Below are 19,249 nucleotides of genomic sequence, written 5' to 3' on the forward strand. Positions count from 1 at the left end.
AAAAACATGCTACAGTTATAGACGATAACAAAAAGCTACAGCAGGCGTATCTGACTTGGGACGCTTAAAACATTTACACCCAGTGTGTTTTGTTAGAGCTGCAGCATGTTTAGAGTGTGTCTTATCTCCAGCTGATCCAGGATTGTGTGCATTGCATAATGTTAGTGTATTATTGCTGCATTATTACCTATTATCTCCTGTAAACATTTAAATTGACTTTGCAAGCACTTAAACGTATAAAAGTAGACTCATGGGGCTAAGTGGGTGGATTTGGGGCAGATTTATTGCAAGAAGGTGTTAATTACATAGTTAGAAATAGATTGATGTTAAGGTGGGACAGTCCTGTGTGGTGTCGCTTCCCTCCTATCTAATAACGGGGGCCTCAGGGGCTCTCTAATTACTGCTAGCAGGGCTTTTAGATTTACCCTCACAATTAGAGGAGAACATGGTTACTGTCCAATTTAGCCCTCCTCCCCCCTGTCTGCCCCCCCCCCACCCCTTGTAAGAGACAAAAGGCCTTCGTCAGCTGCAGGGTTGCGTTATGAATTTCAAGCCATCCACTCATATCCTGGGAAAGGAAGAAATTAGGGAGAGAGCCAGTGTAGAAAACAGAGGTATTTGCATGGTGTGTGTGTGTATGCATGTGTTTGAAAGAGAGAGGCTCAAAAGAGAAAAGAGACAGTGGAAAGAGAAAAGAGACTGGGGAAAGAGAAAAGAGACAGGGGAAGGTGTTGAGTTATTTTATGTGGGATGAATGGAAAAACACGCAAGGGTTAAATGGACTCACTTAGGCTAAAAGTACCGTATGTGTTTAACCCCTTTTACACCCGATTCTATCGGTGTGATTATATAAGTGAAGTTATTTTCCTGAGAAACTGAGACTTCCATGTTTGTTTCCAAAGCAGGCCACCATGAGCTCTGCCAAAACCCCTTTTTTTTTCCTCCGCTTGGACCTCTCACTCACTCTTTCTCTTCCTTTTTATTGTGTTTGTTGTTTTATGGAGGGGTTAGATGCGGTCCAGATTGCTGTTGCCAATAGAGACTGTCTCAGTTCACCTCCAGTTGCTCGCCACTCCATTCATAAACAAATCACTCCGGCTCGGGTCCTCTGAGCTGCTACCAAAGAACAACAAGCAGAACCTGTATTTTGAAGTTTTTCTCCCTCTGTCTTTTCTCTTTCTCTGTTCACTCCTCTTTTTTTTTTTAAACTTCCCTCTATTGCTGTTTGCTCAACTCCCACTCACAATTCCCTCCCTCCTCTTCCTCTCCACTTCACTCTTACTCTAGCTTCAGCAGGGCCGGACCACTGTCTCCCTCCTCTGTGTGAATCTGTCAGGGAAGCAGTGTGTATGTGTGTGTGTGCGCATGCCACTTCTTTTTAAACTTACAGCACTCTTTTGGAGCGGTGGGCAGGCTTTTTCAGAGTGTGAGAGAGGAGAGGAGACCCCTGTGGCGCTGTGATTTGACTAAACAAACAGCCGGGCTTCAGAACGGTACCTCCTCCTGCATACTCCCGGGACAGCAGAGATTAACCTCAGACTCTGAACATCTGAGGGATCTATACATCTGAGGCAGCAGCCCCTGTAGAGACAACCAGCTGGAAACCTCTCCTCTGATTTCAGAAGGAGGAGACCGACTGCTGGCCGGCAACCTCCTCGGACAGAGAGGGAAGACTCGTCTGTGCTTCTAGGATCACTCTGAAGGTAAGAGGTCTTATCTCTCTGTCACTGTCAAGGATTTTACTTTTAGTCACGGCTGCTTGGCAGCTGTTGGCAGAAGTGAAGATGAACTGGTGAAAATTCGTTTAGCCTGAACGGGAAGCGTACTGTGACAGATTGAATTTCATAGCTGTCCGTCTCGGAGAGGATGCACCTCATCTGTACAGCACTGGGCTGCTGCTCTATTTGATTTGAACTGACAAATGATCTAATTGAAGACAAAACAAATGCCTGATTCAACACGAGTCTGTTTCGTTGGTGTTATGTTGCTAGTTAGAGGTGATGTGTCTCTCTTGCTGGTATTTGTCACCCACATACTTGAATGTGTACACACCAGGAATTACAATGTGAAAGAGTGTGAGCAACCTGTTCAAACATCAACATGGCAACGACGGCTTGCATCTCTGCACGTAGACACCTTTTCATTCTTTACACGGCGCAACTTTAACAATGTTTATCTTCTCACCGAGAGAATACGTTTGACAAGGTACCCCGGGGTCTTGCGCACACACAAACACACACACACACACACACACACAGTGGGCTTTATAGCACAAGCTGTTTGTATGCGCTCCACTTTGTGCTTCACTGCTAAAGGGCTTGTTTAAACAGCTCTCTTCAGTCACCCTCAGTGAACCGGCGGTCCTCACCGCTATGACCATCAGTCTTTTTCCTCCCCTAACAGGATCAGTCTTCTCTGCATTGCTACATGGAAGAGCTCATTGAAAAGCTGTGTCTGTGAAGTGGTATCAGACCTGGCATCAGTCACTGTCACTAACATCTTCTGGATCTTTTAGAGATAACACATACCAGCTTGAATTTACAGCTTAATGCCTCAGTCACCCTTTTTAAAATGCAAATCTCTCATAAAGATGTGATTCGGTGCGGTGTGGTGTGAGGAACGCAGAGCCGGGCAGACATAAACAATCAGCTGAATCACCTCCTCTCATTTATCACAGAAGAAGGGTTTAGTACCTGGGATGAGTTACATTATAGCAATGTGAGCTATTTTATGGCAGACACATGTGTCATGCATGTCTTTTCACTCGAACCCGCCATATGTTTGGCACCTGAAAGCCTCATGGCTTCCCTGCTATGTGTAGCGGCTGCACTGTGAAGTTGTTGGGTCGATTAACTCCACATCCATCTTCTTTAAACAGATGACCTCTCTGATATGGGGGCATCTGAATGAGCATAAGCTGTAATCAAGACATTGTTGTGTTTTGTGTCTGCTGCTCTCCTCCTCTACAGTCAAGAGTTGCCTTCTGAAGTTTTTGATCTTCTCCGGCTCTGTGGATATTTCGGTCCAGGCATTGTATAGTACTGTTGTTGCAGATGAGCTCTCGGAAAATTGCATGCATGTCATACTTTTACCATCATCGGTATTAGACGGTGTTGCATTCATGTCATAGTTTTACCCTCAGCTGGATGTCTCCTGTTGAACACTTCACATCCTCACCTTAAAAACAGTGAATATACTCTGACAGCTCTTTATAGCATTGATTTGTAAAACAGAGTGAAGTTTAATTTGTCTCCTGACCGTTGGGGATTTTTCTCCCTGTGCGTCAGGCTGCTGGTATGTACTACAGCAGAGCTCCTCTCCCCTGCCCTGATGCAGCGCGGCCCAGTCGGCTCCACTCCCCTGGCCCAGACCTAATCCTTCGTCATCAGCTGTTTCCTGACTCTTTGGGCCCTCCACATGCCAGCCGCGCTGAGAAAATGTGCTTCACATTATGACCATGCAGAAAACATGCCAGAAGTCTGATTCGGCTCACATGTGCCGATATGTAGCGGCCTGAGCTCGACAGTGAGTTTTGAAACACGTTGATCCCATTCTGTCCGCTTGTGATTTATCCTCTGTGGGCTGAACACACAGCTGTTCAGCAGTCGCGCCCTGACAACTAGTGTGACGTTGTTTAGATATGGATGAAGTTTAGAGTTTAAAAAGTCATTCAGAGCACTCAGACATGTTATCACGTGATGATATGTATTGATGAGTGCAAGTTGGGTTTTTTTCCTTTATATATTTAGATAGAACTGTCTATGACTCAGTTGCTTATTGGCTGATTCATAATTCATCCCTCATACTTTCAAACTGAGCTGTTGTTTCTTTGGAAGTCTATCAGTCTCATGCCCTTGCCTTGCCTTTAGGTCACTGCCTCTTTAATGTTGTACTTAGACTCGTATTTGAGTCATATAGCTTTAATGAAGAGCACTAAGTGGTGCTACATACAGCATCCTGTAAGGCTGCCCGTCCATCTGGCCTCCCCCTTGTTCCCTCCTTCTTTCCCTCCCTCCCACTCACACAGAGCTGACAGGCAGCTGCATCTCATCTTCAGCTAGAGACTTCAGCCACTCCTACAGGACGACTCCTGGAGGAAATGTTTCCTTTCGAGTAATAATGCCAGACTTTACGGGAACAGTGTTAAAATGCACAGAAGTGATTTTCAAGAGAAATTCTCTATGAGGATCTCCATTTCGTGATAATTTATACTTCTACTCCACTGTAGTTCATGCGGAAATAATTCTTTATACTCCACTACACGTCCTCTATTGGCCAACTAACTCGCTATTTTTCCGATTAATATTCATTAAAAAAAACTGCAAAACCAAAATCTGTTTATGTTTCCAGGCCATTTTCAGTCAAATCTGATCAAACCATGCCCACACAGTCCTGCCTATAATCATAATCAATAGTTTTTAAGTGTTAAATGCTTAATAAATGACAACCAAGGCCCTAATCACACAGAAAGTGTTTTGCAGGTTGCAAAATGCGTAGCACCCTGCACTGCCTTTGTTTTTAAATTCAATGCCACTAGTTAAAAAAAAACGCTAGCTGCACCTTTTTTTGTTGCCAGGCAACCACCTCATAACCTCCTTACCCTAAACTTCCCATGTAATCATCTACTGTTTATATTTTTTTTATTTCACAGTAATTGGTAGATAGTTACTAAAATGGGACGGAGGGAGTACCACCAGTTGGTCCAGAAGCTTCACCTCGATGATGGGTGTTTCCAGGCATATTCTGGGATGACTCAGGCGCAGTTTGACAACCTGCTGTCTATCGTCAGACCTAGCATAATAAAAATGAATACTAACCACAGGGAGTCCATTGGTCCTGCCAAGCGACTGAGCACCACCAGTTTCTCCCTCATCGTTAACCAACTGTAAACTTGTGGCCATGACCACCACAGAAGGCCCGCCTATCAAATCCTGATTGGACAATGGGAAAAAAGTGGAGATGATGTGAGGCGCTTCTCCGCTCTGAGTTGAAGTTTTTTGAAGTTGAGGAGTTTAGAGCGCTCCAGCAAAAACGCCAGGTGTCTAGGGCGCAGAAATACGAGGTACGTAGCAATGCAAAAATGGGGAGTAAAAAGATTCATTCTCATTAAAAACAATTTAAAAAAAACACCTCCTGCTGAAAATGTTTTCTGTGTGATTAGGGCCTAAGTGTGTTTTTTCTGACCTTTAACTTGAGTGCTACTTATTCAGCCATAAATATTTTATGCTATAAAGAAAATCATACCTACTAGCACAACCTAAAGGGATACTTTGCCAGTGTTCAACTATCTTTGTATCATAGCATTGTGGGTAGTATGTGGGAATCTGCTCATCTCTCAGCTCAAATTCGCCAAATGATTTTTACAGGCTGCTGCTCAAACTACAGATTGTACCTCCTCACTTTTGTATTCCCGCCACCATGAACACGCCCCACCCCCACCCAAACCCCCAAAGTTCACAAACTCAGACCAAAACTAAACCAAGATTCTGTTACTGTGTTGCCTGTTGTGTCTAAATGGTTTCCAGAGACATACTGAAGCTTACTGACTGCAATTCAAGATTGTTTACTATCAGTCGGCCGCCATATTGTGTCCTGTAGAAAAAAACAGTCAAACTTGTATTATGTCATCCACCAGTGGGAGCGCTTATTGGTCAGATGGAGCACAGTGCATTCTAGTAGTTGTAGGTTTTCTACTTCTTGAGCAAAAGTGAATGCCACATCCCTTTTCCTCTGTTTTATTTGATCATATAGCAGCATTTTCAAAAGTATTTGTGTCTTTCTATCACATAGACTGCACGGTTTTATCATCTTTCCAGCTGTGAAATACTTTTTTTAAGGTCGCTAATTAACACATTATGTCTAGTTTGTTTACAAATGACAGTTCAAAATTCCCCGTTTCTAGTCTTTGTGCTAGGCTAAGCTAACAGGCTGCTGGCTCCAGCTTCGTATTCATGATACAGACATGATTCTCAGAAAGAAAGTAACTCCCAAAATGCTGAACTATTCCTATAAGATTGGGAGCCAAGTTGTCAGGGGCTTTATGTAATATTTTAAACTTGGACCTGCTTGTAGTAGAATGCTGGGGCTTCACTTCCTTTACGCAAATCAGGGATTTGACTACTCCCTCTGCTCCCTGTACAGGTATAACATCAGAGAGATTTTTCAATCTCCTCTCTGATATAACTGCATAAAGAAAAATCCAGATTTTCAGCAGGAAGTTTTGGTCTCCATCAGATTATTTTGAAGCCCAACTCTTTCTCTCTGGAGTTTGTGCTGTCCTCAGTCCAACAAAAACATGCTGGATTTGGTGATACAGTGCAGCGAGACAGGAGGACCAAGAAAAACAGCCTTTGCTTTTACAAGATACAAATATTCCACACAATGGAAAATGGAGACTTGTTTGGTTTTCTCTCAGTTTGTCTTATGATTATGTGCTGCTTTTCAGAGTTAGTGGTCACATTGTTGTGAGCTACAGTGAGATTTATATTCATCACTGGTATTCCCTCTGATTTGTCAATACTCATGCACAGAAAACAATACTCGAAAGAGCTGCTCCAACACTGTTTTGCTGTAAACATTGAATATGAAAGCCAAAACTGCACACACTGTAGAAATTATCACCCAGATTGATGCTTCTCTGTCACTATTTTCCCTCCGATTGCCCTTCCTTTCAACATTATCGTGTTCAAGGAAACGAGTGGAATTTAAAGCCAGTCGGGCCTAATTGTATTCAGCTGTTTCTGCCTTTTTTTCTTTTAGGGGGGTGTGGGTGTGTCAGAGTGGAGGGACTGGAAATGTGTGTGGGAGTCCTTCACTTCTCACAGGGCAGGTTGGGGGGCTTATACCGTCAAGTGTTGGTGTGCAGCAAAAAGGAGGGTGCAGAGGTCTCAGAAGAAAAAAGTGGGAGGATGTGGTGCTGCTTATGCTAGCAAATACATCTGATATCCCTGTATTCCCTCTGAGCAATGTGAATTTGCTTGGAGTGGGACAGAGTGCATGCAAAATTACAGCCTAGCTGCAGCAATTCAAAGATTTACTGCTCAAGAAAAGGGAAAAAATGAGCTGCTGTAGTTTTGACATCCTAATTATTTTCCCTAGTTTAGGTTCCCAAATGAGTAGAAAATTAGATCATTAAACTGATATCAAACACTAGCCACATCTGAGGCCGTCATTTCTACAACCGTCAGTTTTACCCAGAAGCCCTTTACTTCCCCCCACCGCCACTACAAACAGCATTTACAACTCTGTTTGAAAGGGAGCAAACCAAAATCCACAGTTTCCCAAACATGTGTTGCCTCAGCATGAGTGCAGAGTCACATTGGTTGCTGAGGTGAGACCACTCACAGTCACTGTGTCCTAATGCTGAACTGAATAAAACCAGAAGGAGAAGGGAAGGGATTTTTTAAAGTGCATCAGAATCTGATAACACAAACTTGAGATATTCTTTAGTGCAGCCTCAAGCTCTAAAGTTACAGGAAACAAGCTGCTTTTTGCTGATACAGAAGATTTCAAAGTCTTATGTCCAGCTGTGTAACTGCATCTTCTTGTTGGGGATCAGCACAAATGAGCCAAATCTAACTAAATATAGCTCTTTCTGTTAGCCACTGCAGCAATCGCAATGAAAACGTAAGCTCTCTTTTCAGCATCAATATGTTCTAAGAACAGTTACTCAATTTGACACAGGCACTGGAGTTTCTGGAGTGTAGAAATGTGTGGGATATATGTGATGGATTCTTTAAAAAAAAAAAAAAAAGCTTATAATGATGAAACCACAGAGACTTATCACCTGACCCTGCAGCTCATAGATCTACAGAGTGTTTTAGCATCTTGGAAACAGAATTAGCACATAAATCATGACGTAGGCAACATCAGTGGTTCTCAACCTTTTGCATGTGAAAAATCTGAGGTCATGGGCTCCCATTTGATAAAATTTTGCTTCAAGGACCTCTATCTGAAAAGACTGTGGTTGTTGGATATGATTTAGACCAGAACTCCATAGTTGTCAGCTACATTTGAGGATTTAACCCTGTAGAAGGTGAAAGCTGGGGGTCCACACACCCCTAGTCTCTATATACAGACTCTACATTCAGTGAATGTAGAGTCTGTAGGCAAACCTCGGAGATCTTGCCTCCGGAAGAAGAGCGGAAGAGCCCTGGTTTCCGGGTGTAGGCTGTTTGTGGTCCATGTGATATTGACCAATCACAATTGAGCCGGCTGCAGTTGTTGCCAGGTTAAATGGTCCGTGCGGTGAACTAACGAGGTGGAACATAATTGGCGTCACTGCAAACTCTGAATCCATCACAATGGTTCAGCATGTTTACTTATATATAAACGGAAGTCAGAAATGGAAATTCGCCTCCTCCGCACAAATCAAACCGGAATGCCAAAAAATCAGGGGTCTGCCCCCAGAGGCTGTATGGCCATCTGCCGGAAGTCAGATGCCGAATACAGCCGATGGGTTCCGAGAATGACAAACCCCTGGTGAAGAACCACTATAACAGGAGGATTGTGAAGTTTCAACTGTACCACCATCAAGATTTGAATGGCAGTCTTTTATTTACATCATCTTGTTGCATCATATCCCAACCAGTTCTCAAATACTGATGCTTTATAAAACCCCTTGTCTGATACTGATGCACAAAGTCTGTTAGAGACGCTCAGGCTTTCAACTACAATGTAAACCCAATCATGTCAATATTTGATGCTCAGAGAACTGACATAGAACTGTTTAAAGACTGAGATAGTCTGTGCAGGGAGGAGGTCAGGGTGGATGGATGGGTCAACAAAGACAGGACTTTCACCCAAGAGACAACAGTCAATGTCATTTTAACCCAAGCCATAATCTTTCCCTAAACCTAATCAAGTACCTAACCTATCACGGAAGTTTATTTTGAAAAGAAACATCAGGTAACGAGCAGAAACTGACACGCCCAAAACTGATGCACCATAGTTTGAAGTTTAGGGCCTCTGACCAAGCTGCTGTATTTGACAAGTTGGGAGCACAGACTGTATAATGAAGATGGACGATATGACAGCTCCCTAGAAGTGAAGCCAAAACATCTCAGTCACCCCCTGATGGCTGGTTGCAGTATAGGTCATAAACCCCGCCTCCTCCATGTCAGTGGATGGGACATGGGCCAAACTAAAACATCAAAGTACACCTCAAATAAGCTTTTCCCAAAGATGGTTTTGTCATTTTAGCTACTTCTAATCATATTGGTCTTTAAGTTTTCTTTTTTCTGATAAGTTTGGTTTTAATTAGTTATTTAACGCTATAAAAAGGGGATGTGACATTATGATTGACAGCTTTACTTGCCAACTTATTACTCGCGATCAGTGATGCTGCTCACCACTGGTCAAACAGTGATACTGCGGAGACTGCTACTGTGCAGATTCGGGTTTTCTGGTGGAGATGCACTGTCCATCTTTATATACAGTCATTGGTTGGGAGTGAGAACTAGCTTCGTATTCTTCTGCATTGGTTTGTCACCCAACTAGTGCCACAACAACAAAGACAGTGAATACAAAATTGAATACAGGTCAGACACGAAAAGTGATTACAAAAGTGAATACAGGCCAGTAAATTAATTGTTGTCAGGGGATTAGGGGACAAGGTTGTGTTTGTGATTAGCGCCACACTTGATGCTGCCAACTCCTCACAGTCATGGGTGGAAGCATTAATTGGCATTTTCTAGGCATTCGTTTAAAATTTGATCTACATTTGGATGGAAACTTGTGTTAAGTTCACAGCATGTTTCCACTGCCCCACAAAGTAACAAAAAGACTTTATAATTGCAGCTTTAAACATGGCACATATGGCGCGGAGAGCGTTTTAACAAAACAATCAGATCTGTGTAGCACTGATAGTTCTTCATAAACAGAAATGCCTGAGAGCTCACATGGAAGATGTGCAACTGTCTTCCGCTGTTCTTTTACAATATGAAAGATGGATAATTATGACTCAGACACAGACTCCATAAGCAGACTGCACACATTTCCTGTTTACTCTAACTCACATATTCTGACCGCATGTTGATGACATGTGTGCTGTCTTAGCTGAAACTGCCTTTTACTCACGCGCCTGCGGTTTATCATTATTACAGCTCTGGTAATGTACCATATGTGTCTTAGCCATGTTGGGGGACAGCGAGGCCGTCTGGGGTGGGTGCAGTGCATCATGGGTCTGCTGTCGAGGGACCAGAAGGTTCTCCTCAGGGGGATTTGTCCATCCAAGAGGAGTGATAAAAATGGAGGTTTGTTTTAACAAAGACAGACTGGGTCATTTTTTTCCCACAGCGCTCGCCAAAGTCAGAGATACATCAAGAAAACTTGACATCCTTCTAAAAACTAAAAAAGAAGAGTCTGGCTTGTACATTTATCGCGCACTGCGGCTATTCTAGTGACATGATTTACCACAAGTCCTGATAAAGTGGTCAGTGATATAATTGTTTGCATTGGAAAGAAGTGACTACTAAATTGGAGATGTTTGTTTTGCAGATCACAGCTTCCTGTACACTTCAGCAGAATAAACATCACCGTCTGTGATGTAAGACTGTGCGTGCGCTCCCTCTGCTGCCCCCCTGCTTTTGATGTGGTGTTTCCTATAAATTGTATTTTGTGCGTCTGCATGCTCCCTTTGTATTCTTTTTCCACTGTCTGGTGCTGTGTGCAGCGTTGTTGTGGTGTGTCAATGGTTTGTCACGCTTTGTCATTGGTCTAATTGGTCTGTTTTTGCTTGATGGTTGTTGTTTTCTGTTTGTTTGTTTCTGTCTTTGTTCTTGTTTTTTCCATCGTTCCTGATTGTGAGTTTACATCTTTTCTGTGCAGCTTGTTATTTAGAGCATTTTGTTTTTTCTTTTGTAGAAGTTTCATGATGTGCAGTTTGTCCTCTTCTCATTGTGGTATTGCATTGAGTATTTGGTTAGTGTTTGTGGTGGTCTGCTGTGTCACTGATGCATCACAGCCTTACACCCACACATGGCCAGAAAATTTCCCCATGCAGGAAGTCAGAGCTCTCCAGCTGCACTTTGGCAAGCTTTTTGGACATCTTTCTCTCTTTTGTTATAGATTACACTTTCCCCCCCGCCTTATAAATGCAAAACACCCCCCCTTGGGACACAGTCAAGCAAACAGTTGGCTGCAAATGTGGTTCACAAAACCGTTCCCACCTTATCCAGGACTGCTTCATCACTGCCAGATGTTTAACTGAAACACGCAGCTACAGTATATATATATAGATAATCCCTGAAGTGGGATTACAGGCTGCTGTGGGGCTGTGCGTGGGCTGCGTGCGTCCCGCTGAGGTCGATTTTTACATTCTTCCTCATTAGCCAGTGACACTTTGAGTGTAGCCGCGTTGTTTATAAAACTCATGAGGGGTCAATCAGCCACCAAATTCCCAGCATCTGTGGGAAAACATATACAGTGGGATAACAGTTTATCCGTCATAGTGATTACCGCGCCATCACTTGCGTAAACACTGTTTGTTTTTGACCTCCACAATCATTGTGGGTATTCCATGTGGAAGATTAAAAAGACAACAATAAACATCTGTGTTAGAAAAATGTTTTTCAAAACCTTTAAATCATCTTTAAGACCCTCCACAAGAGCCTCAGACTGAGAGCCACTTGAGTTAACTTGACTTATTGGACATTGTGGATGTTTCTTACTGTAAATTGCCTCAAACACCAGTCTGTTGTTTGTAAGGTTCAAACAAAGAGCTACTCTTTGTTTCAGGGGTCCAACTGCTCCCAAGGAGCGGAGAACAAAGTTAATGAAATGCTGCCAAACACTCTTGGCAGATTCACCAGTGTCCTGACCCTTTTTAACACTTCACTGTGTGTATATTCCCTCTCTTGCACAAAGACCTGACCGCGACAGAGATTAGCACAAAACCAGCTATGTTTGCAACTGCTCTTAGATCTACCCTTAGGTGTCTCCTCGCACCAGGACTACGACTTTGATGTTAGTGTTGCATGTTCTTAAATCTTGGATAAATCTTGCCATAGTGTTCACTCTTTTTGAAGTGGTCCACTGGCTCCCTTTGGTCCTCTGATCCCAGTCAGCACATCCTATCCTGAGGGTCAGATTCTTTCCCCGTTAAAAGTCAACATAGAACCTCATCATGTTGCAGTAGCCAAACATTACTTTTCCGTCCATTTCAAAGACCCCCCAAAAAATAAGATTTAAGTACACCAGTTTTCTGCTGATCTCAGATGTACATTCATATCCTGCAGTAGCCCTAGCGTAGCTCTTTGGCTTGTTTCAGCAGAAACAGCACCAGCAGCAGCAGCCAGTCACAATAACATTTGTTAGTCCTCATTGCTGCCAAGTGACACATGCCTTTGGCGTCGCCGCGTTTGGCTGTTGTCGCTCAAAGTCATCATCCCTGACACTGAGGTTGCTGGTTCTCGTAAGCGCTGATGTATGGCTTCCTCAGTGGACTGTCCCTTGTTGCTGCTCGCTCGGGCCTCTCGGGATAAGGTGACCTCTCCTGCTCCTGCCGTCATCACCAGTAGGGTCCCAAGTGTATCAGCGGCCCTGGGAAAGTTCCAGAGGAATACTGTGGGAACGTGAACTGTACACAGACTGCAGTGACAAAAATGGGAAGGGGGGGTTGGTGTGTTTGTGTGTGTGTGTGTGTGTGTGTGTGTGTGTAGATAGTGGAAGAATAAGTGTAATACAGCATGTGCCCATGTGAACACTGTGTGTGCTTTAGCGCATGCATTATGCACCAGTAAGGATGTGCGTATGTGCACATGTGTGTGAACTATGACAGATAGGAAAAAAAAAAAAACGTATCTGTTTCTCCCTCCCCCGTTTTTTATTAGAACCAGGAGGCCGGGGGAGGAAATGGACCAGTCATGTTTTTGGAGCAACTCAAGTTTTGGGAGCGGAAGTGCCAAAGGCTGTTAATTTAGAGAGGCAACGTGTATCTCTGGTTTGAGTAACTGGCTTTGGGTTAGTCATGGAACTTCTTGTACCCCACCGCCACTGCCAAAGTGCTTTTTTAACATCTTTTATGCCTTGAAATAATAAAAAAAAAAAACAATCTGTAACTGTGATACACTTTAATAGATACACTCTTAAAGGATAGTGTTGCCAGACTTTTGATAAATGAAAGCTGACAACTCTGAGTTATCTCATAGTTGGAGATAAGATGGAGAAATGTCATCTTTAAAACACATGCTCTATTACATAATGCGTAAAAATAGTCCAATTTCTTAAAATAGAGATTGTAAAACTGGATTGCATTTTCAGGCGAAAACTAAATGGGGTAGGATTTCTTAAGACACATTTCACAATTTTTCCACTGACTCTTTCCCTCACTTCCTCCTCCACCCTCGCTCTTCCCAAGCCTCACTCTTCCGCCCTCTCTCTCTTTCCCACCCTCTTGGGTGCAGGCCTGTGATCCATCCTTAACTGTTTCCAGACGTCTGTGTGCTGCAAGGCTTAACCCCCATCCCAAACATAATAACAAACCATTCCTCCCCTCCTCAACCTCTCCTTTTGCCTGTGACTTTGCAGTGGTTAACTGTGGTTAATGTTGCACATGGGAAGATGGGACAGTTACTATAAGTCACCTTTGACTTCAATAGCTCATAAATTATGTTGATATTGTGTTGGTGTACAACATGATATGCCATTTGTATTACAAAACCAAAGCAGCCTTTTAAAATCTTGGGTATGCTCCTGTGTCAGCAGCTTATCTGAATGCCCTCATTTTCACTTTTGTTTACACCAAAACTAATTAATGGCTCAGCACGCCTCTAGAATAGCTTGGACGCAGCATTGTTGCCAGTGAGCGTGTTGCAAAGCCGCACACAGTGACCCGTTTGTTAGTGGGCAGAATGCTGGTGAACCAGGAACAAAAAGAGCCAGACATTGTCGCTCTGTCCGGGTGCAGCGAGGCATCAAATACCTCCAGAGCGAGCTGCATCTGCACCTCAGACTCTGAGACTGTTAAAGAAAGCAGCTTGACAACACACTAAATACTTTTTGTTTGTTTCCTTCAGTATGAGCAGAGCATTTTCTGTGATTGGAAGCAGATTTGTTCTGACAGGCAGTGTGATTTATTTTCTAAACTCTTGCTTAACATGACACGCTGACGCTCAGGAGGGCAGCAATCAATCCATCATGATATGAAGCCTGATGAGATGTTAACTGTGGTGGTGGTGTTGTCACTTAGAGTGAACTCAAACTAGCTCTTCCTGTTGTTTCCGTTTAATTTCCACTGGGTTTATTGAATATTTGTTTATTTGGATGATTTGTGTTTCTTGTAAAACTGACCATTAGCAAGCCACAGTATTCCCAAAAAAGGGTATAAAAGAAGTTTAATCACCATTGTTGTCTCTTCTGTCTGTCCAGCAGAACAAAGTGCATTGAAGGCGGCCACCTTTAGGACGGTGATGGCGTCCAAGCTCCATCTGACAGTCACGGTTACAGGTAAGAACTCAATTTCAAAATACAAACAAAAAAATGAAAATCTGTAACAGGACCACAGATTCCTTTTCAGGGAAGCGAAGAGCATGATACCAAGCTTAGGTTGAGTATTTTGCACTTTCACTATTTAACAACACATCCAAATGAATCATTTAACAATTGAAAGAGTCCCAACTTAAAAAAAGAATTTAGCTGGGACATCGGTGGCTTAGTGGATAGAGCAGGCGCCCCTTGTACAAGGCTGTTGCCGCAGCGGCCAGGGTTCGACTCCAGCCTGTGGCCCCTTGCAGCATGTCTCTTTCTCCCTCCCCCTTTCACACTTCACTATCCTATCAATTAAGGGCAAAAATGCCCTAAAAATATCTTGCAAAATAAATAAATAACTAAAAAAATTGCAATTATGAAAAAGTTTTTCTTACTGTAAGGATATCCTATTTCACAAGGTTTTATTTGGTGTATATACCTTAATAAAGTCAAGGATGCTTGAACTATAGACCCCTTAAAAATGTATCTTTTTGGATTATTTATTAGCTGTCCAGCCTGTGAGATAACGCAGTACTTTGATGTAAAGGATAACTGATGCATTCAAACTAACCTCTGTCTTTTAAAATACATTTGTCACTGAAAAGGCATCACTTCCCTCCCACATATCCACTCCAGACAACTCATATCCTTCATCATTTAGATACAGAGCAGGATCTGTATTGTTGATTTAACCTTTGACCTCATGCCGCTGCCTCTTTGACCTCCCAACCTGACCTTTTTCCTTGTTGTGCCAACAGCAGCGCTGCTGTATTTCTGCACCGAGCTCTGCTGTCTGGAGATCACACCCAGTGACAAAGAGCTCGTCCTTACTGAGGGCTCTTCTCTCACCCTCACCTGCTCCGGCTCGGGGGAAACGACGTGGGAGTTCAAAAGAGACGATGTGCCGTACTTCCAAGTTCAAAATGGTGGGCAAAGCTATGAAATCGTGCAAAGCAGTTCCACGTCCAGTGTTTTGAAGTTGAAGGACGTGAGTTGGAGGCACACAGGGGTGTATCAGTGCATTGATCAACACAATGGAGAGACTAAGGAGGTGGCTGTTTTTGTTCCAGGTGAGGCCTGTTTTTTAATTCAGATTGACACCTAGTGTATTGTGAAGTGGAAACATTTACAAAATACTTGACCCACCAAATGACCATTTGTATATAAATAAGAGTTGCTGTGTTACCTTTAATTTGTGGAGAAAACTTAGTCACATCCCATCCATTTTCATCTGCTTATCCGGGGCTGGGTTGTGGGGACAGCAGGTTGAGCAAAGTACAGATTTCCCTCCACCCAGCAACACTTTCCAGCTCCTCCTGGGGACCCCAAGGTGTTCCCAGGGCAGATGAAATCTTTAATCTCTCCAGCGTGCTCTGGGTCCTCTTACCAGTTGGATGTGTCTGGAACACATCTAATGGGAGGCGCCCAGGAGGCATCCTGATCAGATGCCCAAACCATCTCAACTGACCCCTTTTGATGCAAAAAACAGTTCTTTCAGCCACTACCTAAAGCTCATGACTATAGGTGATTGTTGGGACATAAATGGGCTAGTAATTGAAAGCTTTGGCTCAGCCCATTTTAATGTGGTAAAGGGGTTGCATGTCCGTGTGCTCCTGGGAGCTGTGTTGTCCGGGCTAATAGCGTCTGGTAGGGTCTCCCAAGGCAAAGTGGTCCCAGGGGAGGGGCCTGACTAGGCAATTTAAGAAGACCTCAATAATGCAGCAAATTTGGACCTCGAGTACCTTGCCCGGGGACACCGGAGCACCCCCTGGAGCCAGACCTGGGGAGGAGCTTGCTGACGAGCTTCTCTTGGCTGGGCCTTGGGCCATGGGGCTTGGCTGGACTCAGCCCAAATAATCAACAAGGAGCTGCCACCCTGTGGGCCCACCGCCCGCCGGGATAGGAATCCAGGTTTGGTGCATTGTGTGTAAGGCAGCAGGACCCAGGCATGCTGATCCCTGGCATCACAGACTAGCTCCCACACAACTGGGTAAATTAGACTTGCAGTATAATCCAAGTCTGATTTATCCAGGCATACAACCAGTACTTCACAAACACATGCATTCTCACTGAAACCTTACTATTTAAAACTGAACTCAAAATGAAACTGAAAATGAATCTTTGCTCTGATCAAAGCCAGACTCCAGTACTTAAGTTTTGTTTTCAGCAAAAATGTACGTGTTTTGTAAGTACTGAGCATATGATTAGATAAATGAGGATTTGGACTCTACTGCACGAGTTGTGTGAGAGTTTGTAAATGGATGTTTCGATATAGGTTTGCTCTTGTCCAACGTGGACCCCAGTCAATGAATAAAAAAATATGCTCGCTGTTTTCTGTGGAGGCATACAAGAAAAACAAGGTTTTCCTCATGAATTCGTAAGGTAACGTGACAAATTGATTTACAAATTGTCTGAGCTGTATCTTAATTACAGACCACATACTAATGCTTAGCAGGTTCTGAGTGTGTTGTTGATGCACATTATTGTCCCACAATGCAATGCACAGCAAAAAGAAAATGTGAACAGTGATGAGAGAGCTTCAAGACGATCTTGGAAGACACCATTATATAATTTGCTGTTGCTGACGTTATGTATACTAACTGTACAAACAGGATACTATAAAGATGGGTAATAAAACAAGTTGTGTTTCTGTCCTCAGACCCTGATATGTGGTTCATAGAGAGCTCCCATGGCATGGTAACAAAGACCAGTGAGGAGAGCACCATCCCCTGTGTGGTCACCAATCCCAGCATCAATGTCACCCTATATGAGAGGGACACCGATCTGCCCATCAGTGGGCATTATGTCCCCAGTGAGGGGTACAAGGCACTGCTGGAGGACAGGAACTACGTGTGCCGTGGAGAGCTGAACGGGGAGGTGAAAGAGTCTCAGTCCTTCTACGTCTTCAGCATTGTTGGTATGTGTTCATCTTGAAGTGTTGGGTTTGAGAAACAACTTTTCCCAAAATAAAAATGCGGTCGTTATCAACTCACCCCCATGTGTGCGGAGACTCCAGAGAACTCACAAGCACACACACACAGAGTTGGCCCCTTTAATTCAATCTCAGCCCACACCCAAACTATTAAAGTTAATGAGTCCATCTTTTTAAAGCTCCATAAAAATACCCATAAAATGTCCATCCCATTTCTTCAAACAGCTTATGCAGCATAATCTTCAAGTTTTGTTGCTAAAGTGTTACACAGTCCAGAAGTATAATTTGGTCACCTTTCGGCTCACTAGTGTGAGACTTGCTACCAGAGTGTGAGCACAATTTTTTTTTTTGTGAGGACATAATGTGGTAAGCTGTTTGGAGAAATCTGAACATTTTTTTTTACTTTTTTGGTGTTGTAGAGTTTTAGTTCAGCTCTGACTAAGACTGATGCAATAAAAATATTAATTTCAGGGTTTATTTTTAAACATTTCTGTGGTTAGTTAGTAATGAAGGAAACTTTTTCAACATATTGTTTTGATAAATCACATCATCACCACCTCTACCTCCTCCTCTCCCCCACACTCTCTCTTCCCGTTCCAGTCCCAGAGGCCATTGACGCCTACATCAATGCGTCAAAGACCGTCCTGAAGCAGGGCGAACCGCTGACAGTAAACTGCACGGTGCACGGAGTGGAGCTGGTGTTTTTTTCCTGGGATATCCCCAACAGAGAGGTGAGTGGGAGTGGAGCAGAACAAGCGCTTTTGTTCGGCTCTCCCTTCGTGATCACACTTAGGCCTCATGACCGAGCCTAAATTGCATCAAGATGTAGAGACACACCTCGATTTTGATCCTCCTGTGAAATCCTACTGATAACATGTGGTGTTGGTATTGTAATGAGTGATTCTTTTGGGTTTTTGGATTGTGATGAAGTTAGTCTATCTCCACAGAGAAGTTTCAGCTTTTCAGATTTGTCTCATATTTTTACTGAAAACAATGTGACTTAAACGGAAAGTTCAATTTAAATTAAAAACAAATATTTTCCTCTAACCTGTAGTGCTATTTAACTATCAAAATTGAAGGAAGGATGAATGCATCTACTGCTCACTTTACACCACTAAGCCAGCTAACATCACAGCTCAGCCGAGGAGGACTTCTTGTGCTGTCACAGGCACGAGCCTCTCATCCACGAGTAGAAGCACGCTTCCCTCTGCACAGTGATGTGGTTTACAGGTGTATTTTGGTAAAAAGAAAATAGTTCCTACATTTTTTTTTCTTAGCATTTTTTGGCTTTGAGCACCACAAGCCGAGTACCATATCTCCAACACTTTGTAACTCACACCACAATAATTTAGATTGATAAATAGCACTACAGGTAAGAGGAAAAATATGTGTTTTTGATTTTGGGGTGATCTGGCAGCAAAACACATCTATGTGTAGTATCTAGAGGAATATAAATATCTAAAAAAAAACAAAAAAACTAATTACATGACGTCTTGTTATGCAGATGTCTGATTCAAAATTTGATCACATTCAGTATGATTATAAAATGTCACATCCTTATTTCCCTCTCTCTTCAAGATTATTAACGTCGAGCCGCTGACAGACGTCCTGCCCGACATGAGCATGCACTCCTGCCTGATCTTCCCTAGGGCCACGATTGCCCACAGCGGAAACTACATCTGCCATGTCCACGAGGATATCCAAGGCCAGAGTGCCTCTGCCAGCATCAACATCACCGTGCTCGGTTAGAGTAACCCACACATACACGCAGAACTAAAACAAACTGATGCTGGACAGATTATTATTGTGTTTCACTGACAGAGCAAAGACCGCTTATTATGTAAACCTTTA

At 43.2% G+C, this 19,249-nt stretch overlaps 1 protein-coding gene across 2 annotated transcripts in view; it reads left to right on the forward strand.

Annotated features, from left to right (window-relative positions):
* The first annotated feature begins 1,102 nt into the window (after positions 1-1,102).
* Positions 1,103-19,249, forward strand: part of pdgfrb (platelet-derived growth factor receptor, beta polypeptide) — a 34,887-nt gene continuing 16,740 nt past the window's right edge. Inside the window, exons 1-6 of one of the 2 annotated variants that reach the window (XM_049586725.1) lie at positions 1,103-1,703; positions 14,368-14,445; positions 15,225-15,536; positions 17,126-17,383; positions 17,999-18,129; positions 18,977-19,142. In XM_049586725.1, coding sequence (XP_049442682.1) covers positions 14,409-14,445; positions 15,225-15,536; positions 17,126-17,383; positions 17,999-18,129; positions 18,977-19,142 — 904 coding nt within the window. In that variant the 5' untranslated portion in view covers positions 1,103-1,703; positions 14,368-14,408. The remainder of the gene's footprint in view (positions 1,704-14,367; positions 14,446-15,224; positions 15,537-17,125; positions 17,384-17,998; positions 18,130-18,976; positions 19,143-19,249) is intronic. The other variant, XM_049586726.1, reaches the window with a different exon arrangement.

This window comes from Epinephelus fuscoguttatus, linkage group LG9 (genome assembly GCF_011397635.1).
Source record: "Epinephelus fuscoguttatus linkage group LG9, E.fuscoguttatus.final_Chr_v1".
Classification (NCBI taxonomy): domain Eukaryota; kingdom Metazoa; phylum Chordata; class Actinopteri; order Perciformes; family Serranidae; genus Epinephelus; species Epinephelus fuscoguttatus.